Source organism: Elgaria multicarinata, chromosome 3, assembly GCF_023053635.1.
Source record: "Elgaria multicarinata webbii isolate HBS135686 ecotype San Diego chromosome 3, rElgMul1.1.pri, whole genome shotgun sequence".
NCBI lineage: Eukaryota > Metazoa > Chordata > Lepidosauria > Squamata > Anguidae > Elgaria > Elgaria multicarinata.
Window position 1 is genome coordinate 41,128,664 of NC_086173.1, and position 25,504 is coordinate 41,154,167.

The 25,504-nt window shown below is 40.9% G+C and overlaps 1 protein-coding gene across 1 annotated transcript in view; it reads right to left on the minus strand.

Moving 5' to 3' along the window:
• LOC134394525 (cholesterol transporter ABCA5-like) overlaps positions 1-22,721 on the minus strand; it is a 58,908-nt gene extending 36,187 nt beyond the window's left edge. Inside the window, exons 1-10 of the mRNA XM_063120057.1 lie at positions 22,577-22,721; positions 18,295-18,412; positions 16,741-16,945; positions 15,216-15,380; positions 13,560-13,657; positions 12,015-12,244; positions 10,379-10,520; positions 5,854-6,042; positions 4,015-4,162; positions 966-1,134 (exon numbers count right to left, since the gene is read on the minus strand). Of these exons, the coding sequence (XP_062976127.1) occupies positions 966-1,134; positions 4,015-4,162; positions 5,854-6,042; positions 10,379-10,520; positions 12,015-12,244; positions 13,560-13,657; positions 15,216-15,380; positions 16,741-16,945; positions 18,295-18,399 (1,451 nt within the window). The 5' untranslated portion in view covers positions 18,400-18,412; positions 22,577-22,721. The remainder of the gene's footprint in view (positions 1-965; positions 1,135-4,014; positions 4,163-5,853; positions 6,043-10,378; positions 10,521-12,014; positions 12,245-13,559; positions 13,658-15,215; positions 15,381-16,740; positions 16,946-18,294; positions 18,413-22,576) is intronic.
• Positions 22,722-25,504: the final 2,783 nt, after the last annotated feature.

Below are 25,504 nucleotides of genomic sequence, written 5' to 3' on the forward strand. Positions count from 1 at the left end.
TGCAATTGCTGATATATATTTCTGAAGCACAAAGATCACCATATTATGCATGCCATGTTCCAAATGAACTTTGATGATGTGCATGTGCAGAAATGCAAAGACACTGAAATTTCATAGGTAACAGGAGAACTTTTCACCAATTTTATACTGCTGACTGTGTAACTTGGTGAGCAAATTACAGTTATGATGGGGCACTTCGTCCATCAGTAATCTCAACTGCAAACTCGGCACTATTCAAGAGAGTTTCATGCATGCATAGGTATTATTATTATTGGTTGTATTTTTTATTATTGGTGGAATTATTATTATTATTATTATTATTATTATTATTGTAATTCATATACCACTCCATATCCAATAAAGTATCTAAGTGGTGAAACTAAAATACTAACAACAACAGCAACGAATTAAAACCTTTACAAAAATATTGTGCCAATAAAACCATGGCTGGTTAGTCAGGGAAGGATTGTTTAAACAAAAATGTCTTCAGCAGATGCCAGAAACAAAACAATATTGGTGCCTGCTTGCCTGACATCAACAGCCAGGGAATTCCATAGGTTGTAAGCCAATACACCAAAGGCTGTACTCTGACTGCACTCCAAACGGACTGCAAGTCTATGCGGAACCACCATGAGTCCCTCATTTGATAACCTCTGATGAGGCATTTATCAGCAAAGGAGTGCTCAGTACATGCAACAGGCGCATCTTAAACAAACCTGCATGCATGTGTTGTTTAAAGATTGCCTTTTTCCAGTGTTGCCTTTTTTTCTTCGCCTATCATCAATAGAACAAAAAGCATCCCGTCACTAGACAGTGTCAAATAATGCATATGCAAACTATCACACAATTCTCTTACACTACTTGATCATGCATAGATATTTCTTACTCAGTTACTGCATAAAGTTGTATAGTTATTACTCGCATAACACTGGTAAAAATTAAACTGATAATTTAATCAATTATACCTGATTGCTTCTTTTCCTAGAAATTCAGGAGATACAGGCTCGATTATCTCAGTGAAATCAAAGCTCCCACTAACGCTGCTATCATTTAATTCTTTATAATTTCTTGTTCGCTTTACCCAAAATGAGGGTTTCAGAAAGAAGAAAAAACCTCGCCGTAATCCATATTCCCCTGAGTGATACAAAACAGAACAAAACAAAAATACTTTAACATTAGATATAGATTGGACGCAGTATACAGCAGCCTAAGAGAATTTGCTCACTTGTATTCAATTCCTTATATGTTTTCTTATTCTTTTGAAACTTGCAACACAATGGCAAGGTTGAGATATAGTGCTAAACCATAATTTGGCATATGGGAATGTGTCTGGCAAGCCTTGGGCTCACATACTACCCTCTCCTCTTCCAGTGTAGCTACAAGGAGATTGGAAGTATCTGTTTTTAAACTAATAGCGGTTTGATTTTATATACAACAAAAGCAAACTGTGGTTAGTTTAAACTATGGTTTATTGATAGAAGCCAGGATCAAACCGTGGTTTCTGAATGAACCAGTTCCCAGTACAGATGTAATGAGATACTCTGGTTCACTTAAACCCTGAAGCAGATGCTTCTAATCTCTGTATGGCAATGTAGGAGTAGGAAAGACAAACACACAAGCCTGAGACTTCCCCAGGCTCATTCTGGTACCTCTAAACTATGCTAAACCAGGCCATGACAATTTATCTGAGCAGTGGTGCAGCTAAGGCTGGATCCAGGATCTCACAAATGACCATCTGGAAAGTGGTAGGTTTGAGGACAATGGCAAACAAGCCTGGTGTCGGCCCTTAGGCCAGCATGGGCTTACCAGGACCAACCAAGGCTAATGCCAGATGCCACAGAATCCTTTCTTTCTTCTGAGCTTTTACAACATTTTATAGTCAGGAGGTGGCCAACCATGCATGTATATGGCTACAGATGTTCATTTTATTATTTTTATTTAATATATATATATTATAACAAAATGGAGCTTATTGTCAAGTAAATTAGCATGAGGTCAACATATACAAACTTCATTTTATTCCTATAGTGAAGATAGTGCTATGCTTTAAGGTGGGTTCCTGCACTGAGCAGGGGTTGGACTCGATGGCCTTATAAGCTCCTTTCAAGTCTACTATTCTATGATTCTATGATTTCCATGAGTTTAAAACGAAAAACTGCATATGCTCATATATCAAGGATAGCAAACAATTTCCCCCTCTAACATGTCAGCAATATAGAAGCAGTTATAAACATAGAAACACAAATTATGATTGTGTGTTTCACAACTGAACGAAAAATGTTGTGTGCAATACACATGGATGTCTAAGGGTTGTAAGATCATCAAACGCATGCTGGCAGCCATTTTGTGAGACACAATCACAAAATGTCAAATGTGCCCTCTGAACCAAAATTATTAAAGACACCATAAGGCCAAGGTTTCAGAAAAGGCAGGGGGGACAGAAAGTTATTTTAAAAACCGTCTTCATGCTGAATGAGTCACATCATCAATTCACCCTCAGTGAGTTATACGCATGTTCCACCTGCGGCAAAATAACATGATGGTAGGAAAAGGCATATCCAGCAATCTGCCCATTTGGAAGTACAAAGCAGCTACTGTATATATGCAAAAGGAGTGATGTGTGGCTGGCGACATACATCAGTGGAACTGCATACATGGCTATGGAACACAGCTGTTACATGATCCCATGCAGGCTTGGACAGGACAGATGAGAGTCAGCCGTCTCAACATTTCCCAATGTAGAATACCAAACCAACTTATTTATGTATTTAGTTTATTTTACTTTCTCCAAGGAGCTCAGAGTGGTTTTTAGATGGTTCCCAGGCAGTGTCTCATCTACCAGGCTTGAACTACTTTGCTTCATAGTAGAATTACATCAATGCCTTCAGGCTACAGTAGCCACTTATAAAAAGATGGATTGTATCACCAAAAAGAAAAAAAAGAGGACAAAAGAAGACACAAATTTCCATATACAGATTTAAATTAATACGTACAAATTTGTAAAAAGCTATAATTTAAATAAAAATATCCATTTCACCATAGCTGAGAAGACTGACCAGGTAAACAGCTCATTCTGCTGTCTAGGTACAAACTGTTGATGGGCAGATTTAAGATCCCTGGATTCTCCCTTATTATGTTTCTTTGACTTTAAAACAGACTTGGACTGGACAATAGAGGATTGTCCTCTGCCAGCTATCCAAAACAGAAGAGTGTCCTCTGTAAAGTAGGACATATGGCCATTCTACTTCAGACAATTATCTGGGAATACACATCCGATGTCTGTGTAGCCGCATGACATTTTCCCTTGTACAATATTCATTTTCTCCATAAGTATCTATGGCTCAAGGACTAGGAGCAGAATTCTAAGCCCCATGTATGTTCTCTCATTCTCTCTCATTAAGGCAACTGGTCTTTCTGCGTATGGGGATTCCTGTGAATGCTGATCATTTCCCCTCTTAATTATCAGGATGGGGAAGATCCTGTGCAGGTGCACATTGAACCCACAGAAAGGTGTTCCACCACCTGTCGTAGTAAATTTTGAAGAGGTGACACTCCTCATGACAGTCCCCATAGCCATATCCCCAAAATAGTCCAAACATGAAAACAGTTGTGTTGATACATATCAACAAACCAGTTCTAGCAGTTTTCATCTCCATCAGTAGATTTTTTTGCCCATTCAAGACCAACGCAACCCAAAATACTCCGCATTACAACAGAGAACAACGTATCATAATTGCGTTTCCCCCAAGCTTCTGTGAAGATTGCAACTGAGCTCAGAGGAAACAGGAAATTCAGAGTTGCGGGCAGAAGACATCAGCATCTCTGCTAATAAAAAAGTGCTAGCAGTGTGTCCTTGTGAGCCCAGGCTCCACTACATCACTGCCTATAAGATGCTACTGACTTATGCGTCATTTGGACCTTAATACCAAGCACTTGATATTATATTTTTCTTTTATATTTTTTCTCTGATTTTATATGTTCTTTTATATTTTTCTCTGATTCTATGAAACATACCTGGAAGCACCTGATCCAGATAAATCCCTAGGAGTAGATAAAGCATGCTATCAAGGGTCAATAGCGTAAATGTAATAATTAGTGGATAAGGACCATGAGTTAAACTTGACAAAACAGCTCCTTCTTCATAATCTTCCAGATGCATAACCTGCAAAGAAATATGGAAGTTCCAAAGACATAAGGAAGAGGTATGTAATTTTATTAAAATATTAATTAACAACAATGTAACACTATATAAATCTACATGACTGGTTTTCATGGAAGAACAATAGTATTAGGGATGGGCAAACTCCCTAGCCTCAATTCAGATTGGGACCAGTAGCTAATAGCTAAGGTGGAAAGGGTTCAGAAGAACTTCTCTTTTTTTAGAGTCCTAAATTCATTCTTAATTACTGCTCACTTGTGCAGTAATTAAGAATGTCCTTTACTTGGTGACTGGTGCTGTGGCCATGGTGGGAGGAAGGTTGTGGACTAAAGTAATGGGTAAGTCTTCCATTATATTGGGCTGGTTTTAAATGCTCCAATTTCAGACTGTTATTCTGTTTTACTTTCATGTTCCTATTTAGTTAGGGTGACCATATGAAAAGGAGGACAGGGCTCCTATATCTTTAACAGTTGTAATGAAAAGGGAATTTCAGCAGATGTCATTTGTATATATGAAGAACCTGGTGAAATTTCCTCATCACAACAGTTAAAGGTGCAGGTGCCCTGCCCTCTTTTAAATCTGGTCACTCTAGTATAGCTCCTGCAGCTTTAACTGTGGTGATGAAAAGGGAATTTCACCAGATTCTCCAGATATACAAATGACACCTGCTGAAATTCCTTTTTCTATGCAACTGTTAAAGATACAGGAGCCCTGTCCTCCTTTTCATACGGTCACTCTAATTTAGTTATATTTGCTTGTTCTTCAATAACCTGCTTATTATTTGGGCCTACAAAAGACAAGTAGATTCTGCTTCTTTAAAAGTGAGGGAGGTCTCTCCACACACACCCCTCTCCCAAATTCTCTTCCTCTCTCTCCACTCCTCCTTTCTTTTGCACCTAGCAGGCTGCTATACTTGTGTGCTAGGAGTACTGGGAAATGTAATTTTCCCAGAGAACCAAATGTCCAAACTATCATCCAGGCATTCCAGACTCCAGGGAAAAAGGAGGGGGGAAGGATGGAGGAGTGAAAGAAACCTTCCTGCCATCACCACAGCAACCAGGTAGGAGTGTGAGGGAGGGAGTTCTTCTGCAGCTTGAATTAACAGTTAAGCCAGAGGCTGTAAAGTTCATCTTTCATTGAAGCCAAATACTATGCATCACCAAGGTTTGTATTTCAAGCTAAGGATTTACAAACTTGGGCAACATCACTAATTAAAAGTCAGTGTTACTTATAGTGTAAAAGTTTTCTGCAAGAAGTGCATGATATCAAATGCAGCCATTTGCTATAGACAACAAAGGATTCTGCAATTCACAACCTTTGCCTACTAACACAGGATTCTGCTATCCATTATTACCATTATTACTATTTATTTATATAGCGCCATCAAGTTTCATGGCGCTGTACAGAACAAAATAAAACAAAATACAAAACAACCTGCCATATGGCTTACATTCTAAAAATGTCTTATACCAGATAAAATTAGTTTGCACAGAAGTCCAGTGTCTCTGTTTAAAAATAATAATCAACAACCGAAGTAGCACATTTCCCAAAAATTTAAGGCACATGTTTGTCATATGTTTTTATTTTGAGATGAAACATTTGAATACTATCATATCTGGCATTTCAACCACAGTGAAGTTAGTTCATAAAAGAATGTATAACATTGTAGCAAACAAATTAGGTATTTTACTAACCTGTGCAACACCAACTAAAAATGTGCATTCACACAGCGGGCTTAATGACCACACAAAAGACTTTGGAAAGTCATCCACCAGGACAATGGTCAGACCCACAGCACCAAAAACCACGGTCGTGAAATATTGAGCTGAGCCAGCATGTGTTGATTTTTTAAAAATGGAAGTTAACATAAACGCAAAGGAAACCTAAACAGAAATGGAAAGTGTGTTTCAGTGTACAAGAAATCCTGATTAGCAATACTGGAATCACATTTTTTTTAAATCTGCGACTAAAGTAATTATTGTTGTTAGCATTCAGCACTATAGCCTTCCTGGCTTCAACCACTCTCTAGCAAACTCTTTCTGTGCCCTCCAGCTAACAACTACCCAGAAGGGATGCTATCAACCATCATTTTGTTAGTGAGGTGTGAACCTGAACTCTCGCCTCCCTGTGAATCCCTGTCACCTTCAAGACTCCCAGTAAGATTGCCCTTCTCCTGACAAGGGGGCTAGATTTTCAGTGTACAAGGGAGAGAGACGTTCTCTGGTGCTATGAAAAGCGTGTTTAATGACGAATCTAAAAAGCTCAGCGTTTCAGATATACAATCCTTCAGGAGCTATAAAAGATAAAATATTGTTTTATTGTTCTATCATTGTACATATTTTATCTTTTATAGCTCCTGAAGAAGGATTGTATATCCAAAATGTTGAGCTTTTTAGTTTAGTCATTAAAGATACACACTTTTCATAGCACCAGAGAACGTCTCTCTCTCCATTTCTTTGCCTGAATTGGTGCTTTCTCCCTCTCATCGCAGATAGACTTTCAGTGTACAAGAAATCCTGATTAGCAATACTGGAATCACATTTCTTTTTTATCTGTGACTAAAGTAATTATTGCAAAAGGAAAAAAAAAGCAAGTGTGGTGTAGTGGCTCAAGTGTTGGACTGGGAATTGGGAGATCCGGATTCTAGTCTCCACTCGGCTATGGAGCCCATTGGGTGACTTTGGGCCACTCACAGACTGGCTCAACCTACCTCACAGGGTTGTTGTTGTGAGGATACAATTGAGAAGAGGGGGATTACAATTGAGAAGAGGATTATTTTATTTATTTTATTTTATCTTGTACATTACTCCAAAATTTTCAATGGGGAGCGGTATATAAATATTGTAAATAAATAAATAAATATGTACGCCACCTTGGATTTGTGATCTTTGTGAATTCTGATACCGAATTGACCTGATCTGAGCCACCTGGACTAATGTCTAGTTCAGAAAGTATCTATCTATATACCTACTGTCGTATCAGTTAGAATCCATTTCAATTCACTAAACATAAAATGAGACTTTACATCTGCCAAAACATATAAGCAATAAGTAATTGCTTGGGCTCTTATCTGATGAGGTAATGCGCCTGCCATCATTCAGAGCAGAGATAAAAAAATAACATTAGAAATGACACAATTCTATCTTTCACTTAATCCTGTTGAGCAAAGATAGGATTGTTATTAAGTGCACTTGCACTGTTGGATTCTGGAGATACACTCGTGGGGATCTACAGAACCATGGTTGTGCTGGCATAACATTATGCACAACCGTGGCACACTGCTGGGATAAAGGCCAAAATGCAGCAGAGTTGGGGTGTGGTAGAGGAGTTGTGGAACTCAGTCAGAAACTAATTAAGAGGTCAGTTCTACCCCCAGTGATGGTGGAACATTACTACAAATGAGATGGTATAAGTTAAAGCACCCCTACTAAAGTCAATGGAGAGCCAAAGATGTTTGCCTCTCTCAATCACCCACTCTACAAGGAGAGGAGTCCAATAAATTCTGCATCCAATCAACAACAATTTACAACAATACATTCAGTTAGCTAGGTAAGTGGCTTGGGGGGGGAAGCTATATTGTGCTCTCTACATGTCTAAAGAACCTAGATCAGATAAGTGGGAACTTTAATGGAAACTATGGAGAAAGAGCACTTTGCACAAAATGGAACAACTTTGTTATTAGCCTTGGCTCTTGGTTTGAAGGGCATATTGTGTTATGTCTTCTCAGAATCCTTTCAGCACCCTTCCCCAACCTGGTGTCCTCCATTAATCTGGCCGTCAGCATGGCCGACAGTCAGGAATGGTGGGAATTCTAGCCCCAAACATCTGGAGGGCACCAGGTTGGGGAAGGCTGACTTATAGGTATTCTGGCTCTTAAGATGCCAGATAACAAACAGGGAATAGAGACTTTGACTACTACAACTGGGTCTGAAAAGACATGGCACCCCATAGAGCTTAGCAAGGGTGGGAAAACCGCATCTCAGAATATTACTTCTGCATATATCTCCCATTCCTGTTTACTCCTTTCCTGCCCTGGCTGCAATAAGGGCAAACTGTGTTAAGATTCAATTAACTTTCCTCCTGCAACAGGTATTAACAGTGTCTCTGACACAGGGGGCACAGGTTAAGTATGCACTGTATAGAAATTAAGACTATTAGCCATGAACCCCCAAATTTGGGTGAGTCCTCATTACTAAGTATGGATTAATCTGACCTTTTTGATATCTCCTATCATCATCATCTTGAGTTCTTTTCATCCTATTTATGAGATCTGAGAATTTTCATAAGTTCTTATGAAAAAATGAACTTGAACAAAATTCTCACCCATCTCCACTGGCTACATCCAAGGTACAGTTATTCCTAGCATGGAAAGGCCCATTCTGTACCTGTCTGCCATGCAGCTGTTAAAGGTGAGGAGCCTCTCAGGAAAAAGAGATGGCAACCCGAATTCAGCACCACAAATATGGCTAAAAATGCAAGGGATTCAAACCTAGATTTCTAAAAGTTAAGCACTCAAAGCCTTCTACCTGGGTGGACAAATCTGTCAGTTGCACTTTCTCCCACATTTATTTTAAAATCTCAAGTTCTTCCCATTCTGTTTATGGAGAAATTTGTGAATTTTGGAAACCATAAAAAACAAAATGAAACAAATGAAAAACTTACCCATAGCTACTCACCATACACCAATGAAGGCAATGGGAATCACGACAATCTTTGTGAATGAAAATCAAGTACTTGATTCTAAGTATAGCTACTGCAAGCTAAACACCTTGCAGGAACAGAAGTAGGGCAAAAAACAAAACAAAAAAACCCATGCTGTAACTGAAAACAAATCCAGTGTAACTCCCTACACGGGATGAAAGAGTATTGTCTCAATGAGTACATTATTTACCACCACCAAATGTGGATAGCAGGAAGTGTGAATGGATAGGATGAAGGAGGCTGAGCAAAAATGCCAATTAGCTATATGAGGCTACATAGCTGGTCCTTGCATAATCCCATCTGGTTGGCTAAAGCACTATATTGTCCCAGGTAAGCTTCTGTGTGTTGGTCCTTGCAGGCTTTTCCAGTGATAGATTGTATCCACAACTTCAGCATGAGATCTCATGCACTGTATAGTTGTGCTGATGGCTCTATAAAAACCTTCCTCAATTTTGAATTATATGGCTTGGACTAGGGGTTGGTCACTGAGGAAGTACAAAGGATCCATTATGTATCTGTTGTTTGCACCTGTGTCTGTATGGTTAAAGAGCTACTCTATGCAGTGGGAGGTATGGGCTCTAGTCCTGTCTTCACCATCTTTTGGCATCAGACTTCACTATTGGTATCCAGGCAGCCCAAAACTGAATTTTGTCTTGTTTGGAGAATCAGTTCAATGTTTCCCTGTAGTGGGGCTTCAATGGGTCTTTTACTCCTCAGATTAAGATTCATTCCTGCCAAACTACTAGATAAGTCCTAGTGCTGGGTCCTCAGAGTAGTCTGTTGAGGTTCCTACACTTACGTATGAAGATGGTCCTGTCCCTTGCAAACAGCTTGCTTCTCTCACAACTGCATTATTGCTTGTGGGGGAACATTATTCTTCAGTTGGGCTTAAACCCTTCTCCTAAGGAGCCTGTAGGTTCTCCATACAAGCTTAACATAGCTGTAGGTTCTCTCTACAGGCGTAACATGTTATGACAAGACCAGTTCCATTCGCTGCATGACGCTGTGTGTTTGTCTCTCAAAGAGGTTTTTTGTGTGTGTTTTGTTTTGCAGCTTCACTCTCTAGCACTACAAGGCGATTCAAGGAGTCCTGGAGTATCTAGCTATAGATATCAGTTGCTGGATGCCTGTTTACTAAGTCAGGTGATCTAAACTGGGCAGGGTGCTGTGGTGTCCTCATGGAAGCTTGTTGGTGTTTTGTATGTATTCTGGCTAGGGCAACATTCATTGGATCCTTCAGCAATCATTGTTTGTTGATTGGTTCTTGCAATTTTATGATTGGTGGGGTGGCAGAATTGACATGGATGTGGGGAAGTATCTGGCAGACTTTCTATCTTGTTTCTGTATCATTTTTCAGGAAGTTTACAGGATCTTGACTACATTTCCCCAATGTTATACCAACCTCAGCAGCTGCTTCTTAACACAATCATAAGATTTGCTCTGTATGTCAATAGCAAGAAGGACTTTAAACACAGTACAGTGACAAGCGCATGCGCGCAAACACACACACACACTTACGGAGGATATTCCATATAGGGAGAAAAGAAGAAATATCACAAAGCTGCTACTTTTGGGAAAGAGCGAAGAAAATGTTGCAATTACTGACATGAGAAGAGACATGACAATTATCAGACTGGTGTATAGTAAGACCCAAGAAAGCCTAGAAAAAGGAAAAACACAATGAAGGTTCGTGAATTCAAAGTCATCTGAACAAACTACTAAGTAGAAGCTAAATGTTATTCAATGCTGTACAGTGATAGCCCTCATATCAGCCACGGCATGAAATAAAGGAAGTGCGGAGATACATATAGGACAGGCAGACCTGCATGCACTGTTGTGCAAGATCTCCAATTAAAAATATTTTTACAAATTATGACACCATTTGTACAAATTTCAAGATCCCCTCCCCGCAATCTCTGCAAATTACAGGATCACTGTGCACTCCTAGCTAGTGGCAGATTCTGCTTATAAACAAACTGCAGGCTTGATCAATGGGCTAGGTCTCTTGGGAATTACAAAAGCCCTGTCATGTGTCTCCTGTGTGTTCCTATGGCTGTGTGGTTAAAGAGCTACTCTATGTAGTGAGAAGTCCTGCCTTCTCCACCTTAGAGCTGGCCCCTGTGAGCAGCCTATTGACTTTCCCACACTTCCTCATAGATAACTTGTCCCTTGAAAATAGCTTGCATTTTGCCACATACACTTTTTCTGGGCTGTGTACATGGCAAAATGCAAGGCACAGAGAGGCGTGGAAGCAAAAAAAATTCCTGATGGATGCTTTGTTTTGTATTGAATTTAAGACTTTAGGGTTCCTGTGGGCCTTAGGCAGTTGCAGACGTGACAGGAGATGTGCACTTGCATAGATCAGAGAAATATTGTCATTTCTTAGGCTTTTGAGTTGTGTTTCCCATCTCTAAAACAGGTAATTTCTTGAAAGTCTCCTACATGGTTATTTCTTTGATCATACAATGCATATCATATGCATCTTAGCTCAGTTTCCTGAACTCTCCTCCCTCCCTCCCCCTCTCTCTTTCTCTCTCTCTCTGTAAATTTATAAACTTGTTGCAGTTAAATCACAGGTTAAGTTATGTACACAATGTGACCATTTAACTTCAAAATTAAATGAACCCAAGCTATTTCAAAGAGACATTGCCATAATAATAGTCTTGCACTACCTTGAGGATAAGAGTTACGACCAAAACATTGGCTTTGATCCTAAGATAAGTTAAATTATGGATTTATTGCTTACATTCCTATATTGCCCAATAGCCGAAGCTATTCACACACCCACCCCGTTCCTTCTACCACTTGAGCCCACAAAAAGCCTTTGCAGAGTGTTTGGGGGCTCTCATGAACAATGTGGGATAGAACAGAGGGCTGATGGGGATAGTTAATTTTCCTAAATCTCAGCTATGTTCTGGTAATTCTCCCCTCCCATGGAAGCCCCCCCTCACACATTCCACACAAAGGCTTCTTGGGGTCTCAAGTAGTTGAAGGGAAAGGAAGGCCGAAGAAGATTTTATTCCATGAATTTCTTTAGATAGCTTATCTTAGGATCAAAGCCATTATATACTTCTTCTGCTCAGAATAGCAGTCATATGAGACAAAATGAAAATTATTCTACTTTTTTTTAAAGAACTAAAAAAAAAATACATACCAAAAAGCTGTGTCATGAAGTCCCATTACAATTAAGAATTCCTTCAATTTCTTCTCCTTTTCTGTCATAATATGGATTGTCAAGTAATAGCCAAAGGGTGAAAAGGCAATCACTAGGTAAATTAAAACAACTGCACGAAAAAAGTCATCTATTTCCACAACAGCAGACTTTCCCATCATGATGGCTTTTGTTGATTCCAGTTCTTCTAAAACTGAGTGGTTAGTCTTTAACTAAGAAAAAGAAGGAAATGTTAAAAACAGTTTTCATATTACTGCAGTAGCTATTTGAATATATATATATATATATATATATATATATATTTCAAAGTATACTGTAAACTTGATCATTAAAATTTGTTTCCCTTACCTAGCTTATACTCATAATCTAACTTACTGCTATGAAACTTGAAACAGATATTTCACCAAACTGTTTTGGCTTCAAGAAATATCCAGATGGAAACTTGTGTCATTTCCCCCAAATTGCTATCACAATCTGAATATATGTCAGAGAACATACACTTTTGACATTTTCCCCAAATTGCTATATGTCAGCGCCTTGACAAGACAAGTTCAGAATGCCAGCCTTCCCATTAAATACATATACATACATACATACATACTGTTTTTAAAGATTGTCCATATCATAAAGATTGCCCATATCACTCATTCAAAATTAAACATTGCCCAGATACCCATGAACTGGAATCTCCATTCTCAAAACCCTAAAATATTGTGAGTGTGTTGCAGTAGCATTCCATTACTGGCACTATTATTAACCATCTGCTGTGAGGCAATCAAAACACAAAGGGGATTTCAGCAGGAATATGTATGAGCTAGTTTTCTCTCTCTAGCCAATTTAATGTTTAGGTTGCTAGGAGTAAACACTGGTAAGTTCTATATAAAACACCCATATGCCATGAAAAGTATACACATGGGCAGCAGTCCTAAGTTCTGGTGAGCAGAACTCTGCTCACAGGAAACTCCTGCTGGAGGAATGGGAAGCAATATTTTTTGATAATTCCCCCTTCCCCATGCAGCTTCCATTCCCCCCAGAAAATCTGCTTCTGCGATTTGGAGGACCTTCCAGAACAGTGTGGGTGGTGGCACCGAGAGTTACAGAAGGCAAAAATCATGTCCCCACTGCAGCCAGAAAGAGCCCTTTGCTGACCCAGTATCCCTTTCATGAACAGAAGGTGCAATTCAGGATCCATCCCATAGTTCTAAGATGTGGATTTACTTTGTGTACAACAGGCAACTGCTCCTTGGGTACATATCTACAGCACCAATTTTAATGTATGCAGCATCACTTAGACAAATGATTTATATCTAGCTAACGGTTGGCATTGAGATCTGTACAGAAATTATTCTATATATTTAACATTCAGTCACAAAGACAGTTATTATTGAACAAATTTGAGAAAAGCACGAAATGATGTGAAACATCTCCTGAAATTATTAAAAAATCATACGTCAGGTATAATTCATACTTTAAGCATAATTCAAATGATAATGCAGAACTTTCCACACTCTGATTATTTACTTTTACCTGTATAATTGCTGCATCAAGGCAGATCTGTAGCGCTGAAAAACCATAGTGCCAATATGTTGTAGCTTCACACATCTGGGAAGGGCTTGAGCAACTGGCTACAGAAATCAAATTATAAGAGTGAACAACTGAACTTACTTTGTTTGATAATTATTCAATAACGCTAAGGTTGGGCTAACCTTAAATGTCTGCACTATAAATTCTGATGCCAAAAAGTAGGGATATGTTTTGGATTTGGCCCAATTCTATAACCAACTGGGGCCAATTTGGAAAGATTCAGGAGATATCCGAATTGAAGCGGGGATCCTCCAAAGCAGAGGGGATTCCAAAGCTGAACATTCCTGAAGCTTCATAAGCAATCCATATTGACCCAGAGGCACAGTGTGTCTGCAAAAGTGGTTGGTGGAGTCTGTGGAACCTGGGAGGGTGTGGCATTAGATGCTTGCTTGGAAAATGTTGGATGTTCAAAGTCTTTCTGCTTCTGCCATTGTATGTTCCACATCCATCATCCACCCGTTATATTGTACTTTCTGTGCCAGTAGTGCCAACTGAGCAGAAAACCTCCCCAAAAAAGCCTTTCCTTCTGAAATGTGCAGGTTTTGTTTCTATAATGTATGTCATTTTGATAACAATTTGTTGCAAAGGACAGAGGAGGGTAAGTGGATCTTTTCTTGGAAAATCCCAAAACGTAAAGTCTTCTCTTCGACAAAACCTGCTGTACCTCTTCATCTAAAGCTTAGTAGGCATGATTCCCCTCAGAAGGGCAACTATGCCTGTAAATGTAATCTAGTTTTGCCAAGAAAAAAGGAAGTTATTGAGAATTGCCCTTCTAAAAAGAAAAAAAGAAAGACAAAATGTAACAGCACCTAGTACAGCCACTTATTTTTCTGATCTTTGGCAAGTTTCACCATCTCCAATTAATTTTGTTTTGTTTCATTAAAATTAGAATAAAAAGATTAATAACCAAAGTTTCATCCTCTTAGTAGAGGTTACTATGCCTGCAAATTGTATAACAAGCACACATATACACATTTGTACATCCACCCACATAATAGATGCAATCTACTGATGTATTATTGTATTACTGCATTTATATCCCACCTTTTTTCCTCCAAGGAACCCAAGGTGACGTACACAACCCTCCTCCTCTCAATTTTATCCTCACAACAACAACCCCGTGAGGTGCGTTGGGCTGAGAGTCTGTGACTGGCCCAAAGTCACCCAGTGGGGTTCCATGGCCAAGTGGGGACAAGAACCCGGATTTCCCGACTCCCAGTCTAACACTTTAGCCACTACACCACTGCTAACTGAACTTCCTTAAAGGACCTGCTATTGCAGGTCACTTCCATTTTTGAAACTCAAGCAAAATAAGGATCTCTCTATATATCTTGTGTTAAAAAATGTTTTGATTTTGCATGTCATACTGAGAGCCTTGGTATAGGGAAATTCATAAATTGAAGTAATAAGTATGTTAAATCTGAGAGCTTGCGAACATTCACATCATGTGGAAAGGGCTCCTATTGCCTAAGGTTTTGTCATACCATTATTTTTGACTAGTAAATCCTTCAGGTCTTCAATGATGATACAAGATTAATCAAAGTCCAAACTTTATATTTAGCTCTTTTAAAAAATAAATATGTATTTATTTATATTTACTTTTTGATTCCACATGGATTGAAGATGCTGGAACAAGTGTAGGAGGAAATCTGAGATGGTAGGACATGGAATCTTTGAAAATTACACCTACAAATTTTTCTGAGCTATAAAGACTACGAGCCTCTTCCATTTCTTTCTCAGTCGAAAATTCTCTTGCGTCTTTTCCTGAAAAACATCAGTTACTCCTAATTACTTTGATCTCATATTGACAGAAGTCACCCCTGTCGTTTGATGGCAAATGATACTTTTCTATTCATACATATATCTTCACCAGGATTCTTATTTTGCTGAAGCCCTGAATTTATTCAGAGTGATACATGACCAAGGTAAAAGTTACCATTTTAACTTGATTATGCATTACTGTGAATAACTTCAGGGGCTCCCACCCACCTCTTATTATGCTCTGTAAAAGGAAAGGGCTTTCTCCATTTATTTAATTATTTATTTTGCAGCCCAATCCTTCAGAACAGAGCTTTGCAGCCAAAGCTATTGGCTGCAGGAATCCACCATAACGCATACCTGACAACCATCTGTCAGGTATGCCTTAGGGGGGATTTCTGCACTGAATTGGGGGTTGGACTCAATGGCCTTATAGGCCCCCCTAATCTACTATTCTATTATTCTAATTCTAGGAGTTGCAGACCAAAAGATCTGGAGGGAAGGCTGACATAGTGGAACTGGACTGTCAGTGAAAGCAACAAAAGGGATAATGTTCAGTGGGAAGCTCAATTCTTCCAGGCCTCCAAACCCCTTGCAAATATCAGTGAATCATGTTGGGAGGTTACATTCCAGTAGCGAAGAATAGAAAGCTTCTTCCTTAGATAGGTTTCAGTCCACTGAGCTGGATGCAAAGTGTCAGTGGTCTTGTAAAGAGATGGAAAAGCCCAGAAAAAAACTGGAGGGAAAACTTTCCCCCACCCATTTTTTTCCAAGGACCGTTTTTATTTGTTCCGAAAAATTGAATAGCTTTTAAGTCAAAATGTTCGTATATTCTTACCCAGCCTTTCCTGGGTATAATACTATAAAAACAATTATACAATATGAGGATAAAACTAACATCTGTTTAAAAAAGAAAAAGAAAAAAGAAAAAAGCACAACACAACAAATACCTTAGAAATGTTTATAACACTTACAGGGATATTAGAAACACGCAAACTCTCCTGGATAGAAATGAAAACTAAACAAAGCAAAGTAAAAACAAACAAAAAACCTAATGCCAACAGAGTAAGATACTGACCTATAGAAGCACACCACTGTGTTCTCTTCTATAGTAGTTGGGCTGCAATATGTCTTACCTTTAGGCAGTAAAAACATCTATATCCCTACTTTGGTTGTTCTGCAAGTTTAGTATGGCCAAGCGTAAAGGAATGACAAAGGCTTTAAAATTTTAATCTATACAAAGGAGAAATACTTTCCCCTGCAGAGACCTGCAGTCACGTCAATTACTGTAACTTCCAAGTATATCCTAGGAAAAAAGACAATACAAATGTATGCAACGTCAGAGTAGCATGAAAGCTCACAGTACCTTCCATACAGGATTCGGAAAACATTTTGTCCATAATTTTTCTTGTCTCATAATTTACTGGTGTGTAGCCAACAATAAACTCTGAGATGTTGGAACGATTCTCAGAATAAAGAGTAGAATCTGGCACCTCATCCTGTCTTTTGTTTGGCTGTATCATACTTATTATTATCAGCAAACTTAACAATGAAAGTGGAATCAGGACTTCCTGCAGAAATGAAATAAGCAAGTTAAATGGAAATTATTATTTTTATTATTATTTTAAAAAGGCCATCTAGGGCAGCACTCCAGCACATAGGCCATAGAAGCAGGGCTGCAGCCTTAGAGCTTATAAAGCATTAATATAAATGAGATTCTGCACCTTGTGCTATAGTTATTAACAGATATCAAAACAAAAGAAGTTTTCTCCTACTATTCAATTGCACAGTAAAAAGAACTAAACTCAAACCTTCAATACATCCATGATAGATTAAAAGTTTATGGAAAGCACTGTTTATGGAGGGGTTGTCAGGTACCAGAAGTGCTTTTTACCAGCTTAAGAGCTGCAGCCCTATCTAGAGAAAGCTAACGAAGCCACAACGACACGTGCCTTGGTTACATCTAGTTTAGATTACAGTAATGCTACAGTAATGCTATGTGAGGCTGCTCTTGAAGATGATTCAGAAATTGCAATTGGTACAGAATGTGGCAACTAGACCACTTCTAAGAGCTAAATGCTTGAGTAATATTATTCCTCCTATTACTCCTATTTTTCTTTTTATTACATATCTCACCATTGCTCTATAGTCTCCCAAGTTGCCTGCACTTCCTGATCTGAAAAGGCCCTATGGGAGAAATAAAATCATGTCTTCCTCTGGGTGGGAATTGCAGGAAGCCAAGGAGCCTACAGCCTGCCAGAGAGATGATTGTACAATGAAGGACAGGACACTCACACGCACTCCTTAGTCATCTCATAAGCAAGGTAAATAAAGAACCCTGAACCAAGCCCACAAATTTTCGCCAAAATTTATTCTCCTTTGAATTTCTTTTCGAAAGCAATTTCTTTTTTATCAAATTGAATGAGAACGTTGGTGGGAAAAACGGTAGAGGTTTTTTTTTGGCCCAGTGCTATTCTAAATGGTTTGGGGCCACGTTATCTGAAAGACCACTTATACCTGTATGAACCTCCCCAAGTATTAAGATTGGTGTCAAAAACCCTACTCTCTGCCCTACCAGCAAGACCATTAGGCTGAAGGGTACTAAGGAGAGGGCATTGTCAGTGGTGGCTGCACGTCTTTGGAACTCACTGCCCAGGGAGATGCATATGGCCTATCACTGTTGACTTTTAAAAACTAAAAGGCTTATTTATTCCAGTCTGCATTTGGTGCTCAAAAAACATTAGCTGCTGTTGCTTTCTCTCTCTCTCTCTCTCTCTCTCTCTCTCTCTCTCTGTTTAATTGTAATTGTATGTTTATATTTTGTAATACTGTAAGCCAACTTGTGAGAGCAATGCACCACAAAAGGTGGGTTAAAAATCAATAATAATAATAATGAAAAGAATACTTCTTAGCAACTCACCTGAACACTAGTCTTTTTGGTCCTCCATTTTACTAGGCAGTTCTTGTACAAAAGAGCTCTGGTTTGCCGCCACACACCTATTTCTCTAGGAACATCTGTAGACATTTTTATGTGTAGCCTGAAAAGCAAGCACAATACATTTTTAATGGCCAAACCTTTTAAATGCTCAACATCCGTGTTGTTTTAGCAGTAGAATAATGAACAGCTGAATAATGAATTTCTTAACTACCTGATTAATGAGTGAAATGGGTAAACCCTCTGAGAAACAAAACACCTTGAGGTAGCTGCACCTCCTAAACTAGCCTGCTGCCTTCATTGGGGAACACGATCCTGTAGTCAGTCCAGCTTTTGTACAGAGAATGTGAGGGGGTGCCATCTTGTTCTTTGCTTCAGGCAGCAGTTGCACAACAATCCCCACCACTATCTTCGTCCAGTGTTGGGAGGAAGGCTGGAGATTGTTAAACAGCTACATGACCAAAGTGCCTGACATGGGGCCAAACTGTCAACCTCCCTCTCCTACTGGCCTTTCCTGCTCCAGCTCCATTTGTTACCAAAAAAAGTTTAAAAAGTAAAAAGTAAATTCAATTTGTAATAATTGTTTGAATACGCTGTCCTTTTAACATACCAAATGTAACAATTTGATGCCAAACCAACTTGTACATAATTACATTTTATGTTCCTAAAGTAACAAAGCACTTTTCAATCTGTAAAAAGTGCTAATATCGCTCTCTTTTTTCCCCAATTTTTCCAAAAAATTCCATTTCTCCCCAGAAAAAATGGTCTTTTTCCATGGCTTCAAAATTTCCGGAAATTTTACATCTCAAGATGCAACTGACACTATGAGCTTTTGGTCTCAAAAGCCTTTTCATTTTTCTAAATGCTCATTGGCAAGTTCTCTCTATCCCCGTTTAGATGAGCAGAACCATAGGGATTAGTCATCCTGAAAGAGATATTCTCCAGCTCTTGTAAGCTTTCCTTCATAAATCACTTTAAACGCTGCTCTGTAACCTTTTTGAAGTAAATCACAGTCTAGTTCCATTTCAAATCATGTGGAGTCAATCTCTTTTATACAGGTACAGCATATCTCAAAATATCCCCCAAGGGCCTAAAAATAACCTGAACCGTTAATATAAATTATATTCCCTAATACAGACTCCCACAAAAGTAGTTGGATGAAAACTGTTAATAGGAAACGAAATTTAGCTGTCTTTTCACCTTAATACTTTAGCAACTGCGATTAAAATAACGGCTGCAATTGTATCCTAAGTTTGAAATCACATAATTTTAGTCCTAACTGTATGCAATGTTTTTATTCCTTTAGTAGATCTTCTATGTTAAGGCTTTCTTAGGATACTGGACAGTTTACTATCTGTTTTATGGTTGATGATGTATACTTGCATGAACACTGTTATAAATTGCAATGGCCATTGGCATGGTGCAAATAAGATTTGATTTGTTTTAAATTGAATGCCAGTTACATACTTTAAATATAGGTAATCGAATGGATGGAGAAACTGGCAAGGAAACAATTAATATAAGACATAGCAATTCTGCCAGCTCCAAGTCATCCAAGTCATCCCTTTTTGTCTAATGGCATTTATTTATTTATATTTACAGTATTTTTATCCCATTCCTCAGCCAAAAAGGTTCTCAGACAGCTTATTAAACAACCACCACCCAGTTGCAAATACCCCTTTCCTAAGGCAGGTTGAGAGGGTTGTGGCAGAGCTACTGCAGGCACTCTTGAAGATTATGGATCATCTAAATCCATTCCAGTCTGGGTTTCAATCTTGTCATGGAACTGAATCAGACTTGGATTGATGGATGACCTTTATTGAGAAAGGGCCGGGGGGGGGGGGGGAGAGTACAACCCTGTTAATTCTGCTCAACCTCTCATTGGCTTTTGATACCATTGACCATGGTATCCTCCTGGACTGATTCTGTGGAATGGGCATTGTAGGCATTGTGTTACAGTGGTTGCAGTCTTACCTGCGGGGCCGATTTCAGAGAGTAATATTGGGTGATCATACCTCAGCCCCTTGGCAATTAAGCTATGGGGTTTTGCAGGGTACCATCTTGTTCCCAATGTTTTTTAACATCTATGTGATGCCACTGGGAGCAGTCATTAGGGGATTTGAATCAAAGTGCCATCAGTATGCTAATAATACACAGTTCGATCTACCTGTAACATCTGAATCAGGTGAGACTGTGCAAATCCTGGATCGGTGCCTAGATTCAGTAATGGACTGGATGAGAGCCAATAAAATGAATCTGAATCCTGGCAAAACGGAAGCCCTTTGGGTGAGTCTGAGAAGTAGATTCATTGCCAGTTCCGGATGGGGTTGTACTCCCCTTGAAAGATCAGGTTCGTAGTCTGTGGGTATTCCTAGATCCACCACTATTGTTGGAGGCCCAAGTGGCTGCAGCAGCTCGGAGTCTCTTTTACCAGCTTCGGCTGGTTCACCAGCTAGAGTCTCCTGGACAGGCCTAGCTTGGTCACAGTGGTACAGGCACTATTAACCTCAAGACTGGATTACTGCAATCTGCTCTACATGGAGCTGCCCTTAAGTCTGCTACGGAAGCTGGACCTAGTGCAGAATACCACAGCTTGGCTGTTGTTGGGAGTTGCCCCTTTGCTTACGGAACTGCACTGGCTGCCTATTCACTACTGGGCCAGGTTCCACAGGGACCTCTGGTCCAACTGAAGTCCACCCAGAGAACAGCCTTCAGTGTAGTGCCTCCTTTCCTATGAAACTCCCTGCCTTTGGAGGTCAAGTAGGCAGCAACATTGTACTGTTTCTGGCACCTCCTGAAAAAAATCTTTATTTCAGAAAGCCTTCCTTCAATGACCACCCATGGTTTTATCAGAATTCTGTTTCCTTTTAAATATAGCAATTATTTTAACATGCCAATTTATTCTTTTATCCTATTTTGTTTCTTTTATACAAAGATTTTATTTATTTATTTATTTATTACACTTATATACCACCCCCATAGCCAGGGCTCTCTGGGCTTTTGCATTTCTTATCTTTTTTGTTTAGTTTCAGAATCTGTCTAGATATGGAACGGTATACAAATGTTGTAAATAAATAAATTAAAAAACCACACACCACATCCAAGCAAACAATAAAACAAACACCACAAAACAAACAAAAGTCAAAAGAAAAAGAATTCACTCCTCATTCTTCACCCCACCTCTCTGTAGTTACTCAGAACACACCCTACGACATCCAACTTAGGGCTCATCCTATGCTGATGTTTCTAACTTGAAGGCTTATGGGCATTAAATGCAGAGTGGGAGGAGGGACACAGGTGATCTTTTCTTCTGCACTCCTCCAGCTCTGCATTTTGTTAAGGTGGGCTTTTTTTCTCCCGTGCAGCTGGGCCGTGTCAGACTGGGAGGGAAGAAGGCTTGGGAGACCTCAGGGTACATTGTATCCCAGCTGCCCAGTCCCTTCCTCTCCCCACACACCGACACACTCTCTTTACACTACCTCCAGGGTTGCAAGGCGACCTCAGAGAGGCAGCTGACATGGTTCCTTTTGCATCAGCTATTAGGAAAAGGGGGTGGAGAGTGAGGATTCCTGGCTCCAAGGTTGGAGTGCTATCTCCGACCTTGGATCCAGGAATCCAAAAAATCCTATGCCCCCACCCCCAACATTTTCTAGGAGCCACAGGGTTGCTCCCTCTTATTCTTTCTGGGCAGCGGGGCATGTTTCAAAATGAAGCACTGAGCTGGAGCATGAACAGAATAAAATCAGGAGATATGTCCATGGGAACATTGATGCCCATAGGCCCCATGTTGGAGACCCAGGAATAAGACACCTTGGAGATGGACCTGCTACTGATCCAAAGTACCTAGAGTTGGTGATTGGTTAGCACTAACTCCTGGCTTTTGTTGGCAGACACAAGGCCCAGAATCAGAGACAGCCACTAATTGCCCAACCCTTCTTCCTTCTCCTTATCTGGCTTGGCTCTATCCCCTTCTCCCCACCATAGGCTAATACAGATACCCTCCCTCCCCCCGCCAGGACTAGGTTGACTTACACAACCCTCATGCAATAGATCTTCTCTCCAAAATCCCTCCCAAGAGCTTATCACAGCAGTCTCCTTATGAGACAAATCTTCTCCCTAACCAAAAAAACATGTACCCACCTTTTAACTGAACATTACTCCCACCTCTTGACACATCAGTGCCTGGTAAAATGCCTTCCTCGGAAAACCGCTTCTCACAAGAAGCGGATGTTAATACAGAAGAAAAACTGAAAAAGTGAAAAACAACCTGTGGAGGTTAAAAACAATTTGCTAGGAAGAAAAATGTGCAGGATTCCACATTCTTGCTCTTCTGGAACTCCACCCAGCATCAGATTTGTTGCGTTAAATGCTATACAGCACCAGGCATGCCCCATTCACTGCAGTCCCTGAGGATGAAGTTGTCAATCTGCAACAGCAGCAAGCAAGCGTAGGAGCCAGATGGATATTGAGGAGGATGGGCAGGCAGAGGGGCTGTTGGAACTTCTTTATGTCCCCACTGACTCTCACCCCCTCAATTCTTCCCTTGCTCTCTCTCTCTCTCTGGGCATTTGAAGCCTAGTACCCATCACATCCAACTCACTGCAGTCTGTGGGGTTGAAGCTGTCAAATAGCAGCAAAAGCAGCAGCAAGCCTGCCTGGGAACCAGATGGAAGTTAAAGAGACGAGGCAGCTACTGGACTACTGAAGGGGCATGGAGAGCATCTTGAGGTTCCCACTTGGCCTCCCGTCTTGCTTCCTTGTCCTCCCCCCCCCCCCCACACACACACCATCTCTCTCTGTGTGTGTGTGTGTGTGCCTTTGGCATCGCTGGCCCTGAATGCTGCCCAGCAGTAGTCACGCCCTACTCATTGAAGCCCAGGGGAGCAGAGATCTCAAGCAGCAGCAGCAGCAGCAAGCCCTGCTAAGAGCCAGGTGGATTTTAAAGAAGGCCAGGCAGGTCCCAGAGTGGTGAACGGGGGAGAGGGAAGCATTTCAATTTTCCCGCTGTACCGGCTTCAGTTTTCCTTTTTTCGCCTAGTCATTTTGAAGGACGCGTTACATCGCTGGCTCCATGCCAAAGGCAAAGCCACACCATCACCTCCGAGTCAGCGATGCCCTTCAGGTCCATCCATTCTCACACGGTTTCCCAAAGCAGCCTAGCACCGGATACGCAGAGGAGTTGCCTGGGGGTGGGGAGAGCTCGTCTCACGCACGAACCCCTAAATCCATCTGCATCTCTCCCGCCTTTGCGCTGTCGCTCCCTCCCTCCCTCCCTCTGCCCAGCTCCTCCGCTGCATTCTCCCGGCCCCATCTGCTCCTTGCTCCTTCTCTATTCAATCCCCTCCATGTGTTTCCTCGCCACACAATTCTTCCCTGCCTCGGTCCTTCTCACGGCGCCTTTCTGCCAGCAGTACCTCTATCAGCTCCTACGAGCACCACCTCACAGTCCCGTTCAAGCACCGCCTTGCCGGAAAGAAGCCTCCACCGTCCCCAGCAGGTCCCAGGCGAGCAGCGACTTCTCTCCAGGCCCGGTTGACCCAGCGGGGCAGCAGACACGAAAGACGCGGCGGCTTCTTCTGCTCTGGCGGCGGCGGCTTCCCAACTCTGTTTTTCCGCGACCAAAAGAAATCTGCTTGGCTGAACCGCCCACCTGCCCTTTGGGCGGGGCGCCTTAATGCCTCTCCAAGTAAGGCCTTGTCAACAGCGGCGTTGCGGCAGAGATAAGCTGCCTTCCCGGCAAGGAGCCGCCGCCGCCATTCTCTTTGCCGCTCGCGTTTTCTCGTGACCTCCTTGGAGGCCGAAGGGTCGGGAGCGCCGCTAGGAGCGAGTTTCCTCTTGCACTTCTCAGGCAGAACAGGTCACCCAGCTGTTCCAGCGAAGGAGGAAATTAATCTTTAAAACTGAATTTTTTAAAAAGTGACGTTCTGGAGTGTTGGGCTTGCCTTAAACAGTGAACACCTAAGGCCTTTTCACACGAGGGTTCAGACGTGCACCCCACGTGTTCCAGAATCGTGTTTGTGGTGGTGGCGTATTGGCCGCAAACACCCGGAGCCTCTCGCAGTATACACGTTAAGCGTGTGTGTGTGTGTGTGTGTGTGTGTGTGTGTGTGTGTGTGTGTGTGTGTGTGTGAGAGAGAGAGAGAGAGAGAGAGAGAGAGAGAGAGAGAGAGAGAGAGAGAGAGAGAGAGAGACTGTGACTGTATCCGATGTAACGCAGTGGGAAGGATTTATTTTTTTGTGTTTCTATACAGCCCAATAGCTGAAGCTCAAGACGTAGGAAGGGATAGAAGTAACTTTTTGTGTGTCATCTAGGTAAGGAGCCTGAGAATCAAGTCATAGCGGTTAGATAGAGGCAACACTGTTGTAAGCAGAGCTGTTCTAAGTGCACCAAAGGGCTTGGGCATGCCAAGGAGATTTTAGACTCCCCCCGTCTGCAAAGCACAATAACCAGTAATTGCACATTCAGTTTATATATTTATTTAAAAAAAATAAAAGAAAATTTTACAGAGTTTCAAATGTGAAATGTTTCAGCATAAAACACCAGCTTCAGTCACAGTTACTACCCCTAACCCCTTTGAACAGTAAGTCGCATATCACATCTCATGTTTCTGAATGAGCCTTCAGTTTCAAAAGTGTGGGACGGTGTAAAAGCCGGAACGGAACGGAACAGGCCGGAACAGCCCCATTATATTAAAAAACCATACCAAAAACAGTGGCATGTGTTAGCAACACTTGAGAACAATATTTTAGGACTAAAACCATACCAATATTATATCACTATTAACCCCAAAACTCCCAAAACGACATCAGGAACAGAATGGGATGGCCGGAACGGCCACTAGGGAACGAGCGATATCAACCAAACTCACCAGTCATGCATAACTAAATGGCAGGGATGCAATAAGCCCCAAAAGCTGCCCCGAAACCACGTTCAGATACCCGTTCCGGGCAAAAACGCATATTGCGCAAAACGGGCCGTAATGGCAGCTTCCCAATGAGGTAAGTGAACCAAACTCACCAGATGCACATGACAAGGTAGGATAAATATAGAAAGCTCCAAAAGTTGCCCCCAAACCACGTTCAGACACCCGTTCCAGGCTAAAACGCATATTGCGCAAAACGGGCCGTAACAGCAGCTTCCCAATGAGGAAAGTAAACCAAACTCACCAGATGCACATAACTAGGTGGGACAAAT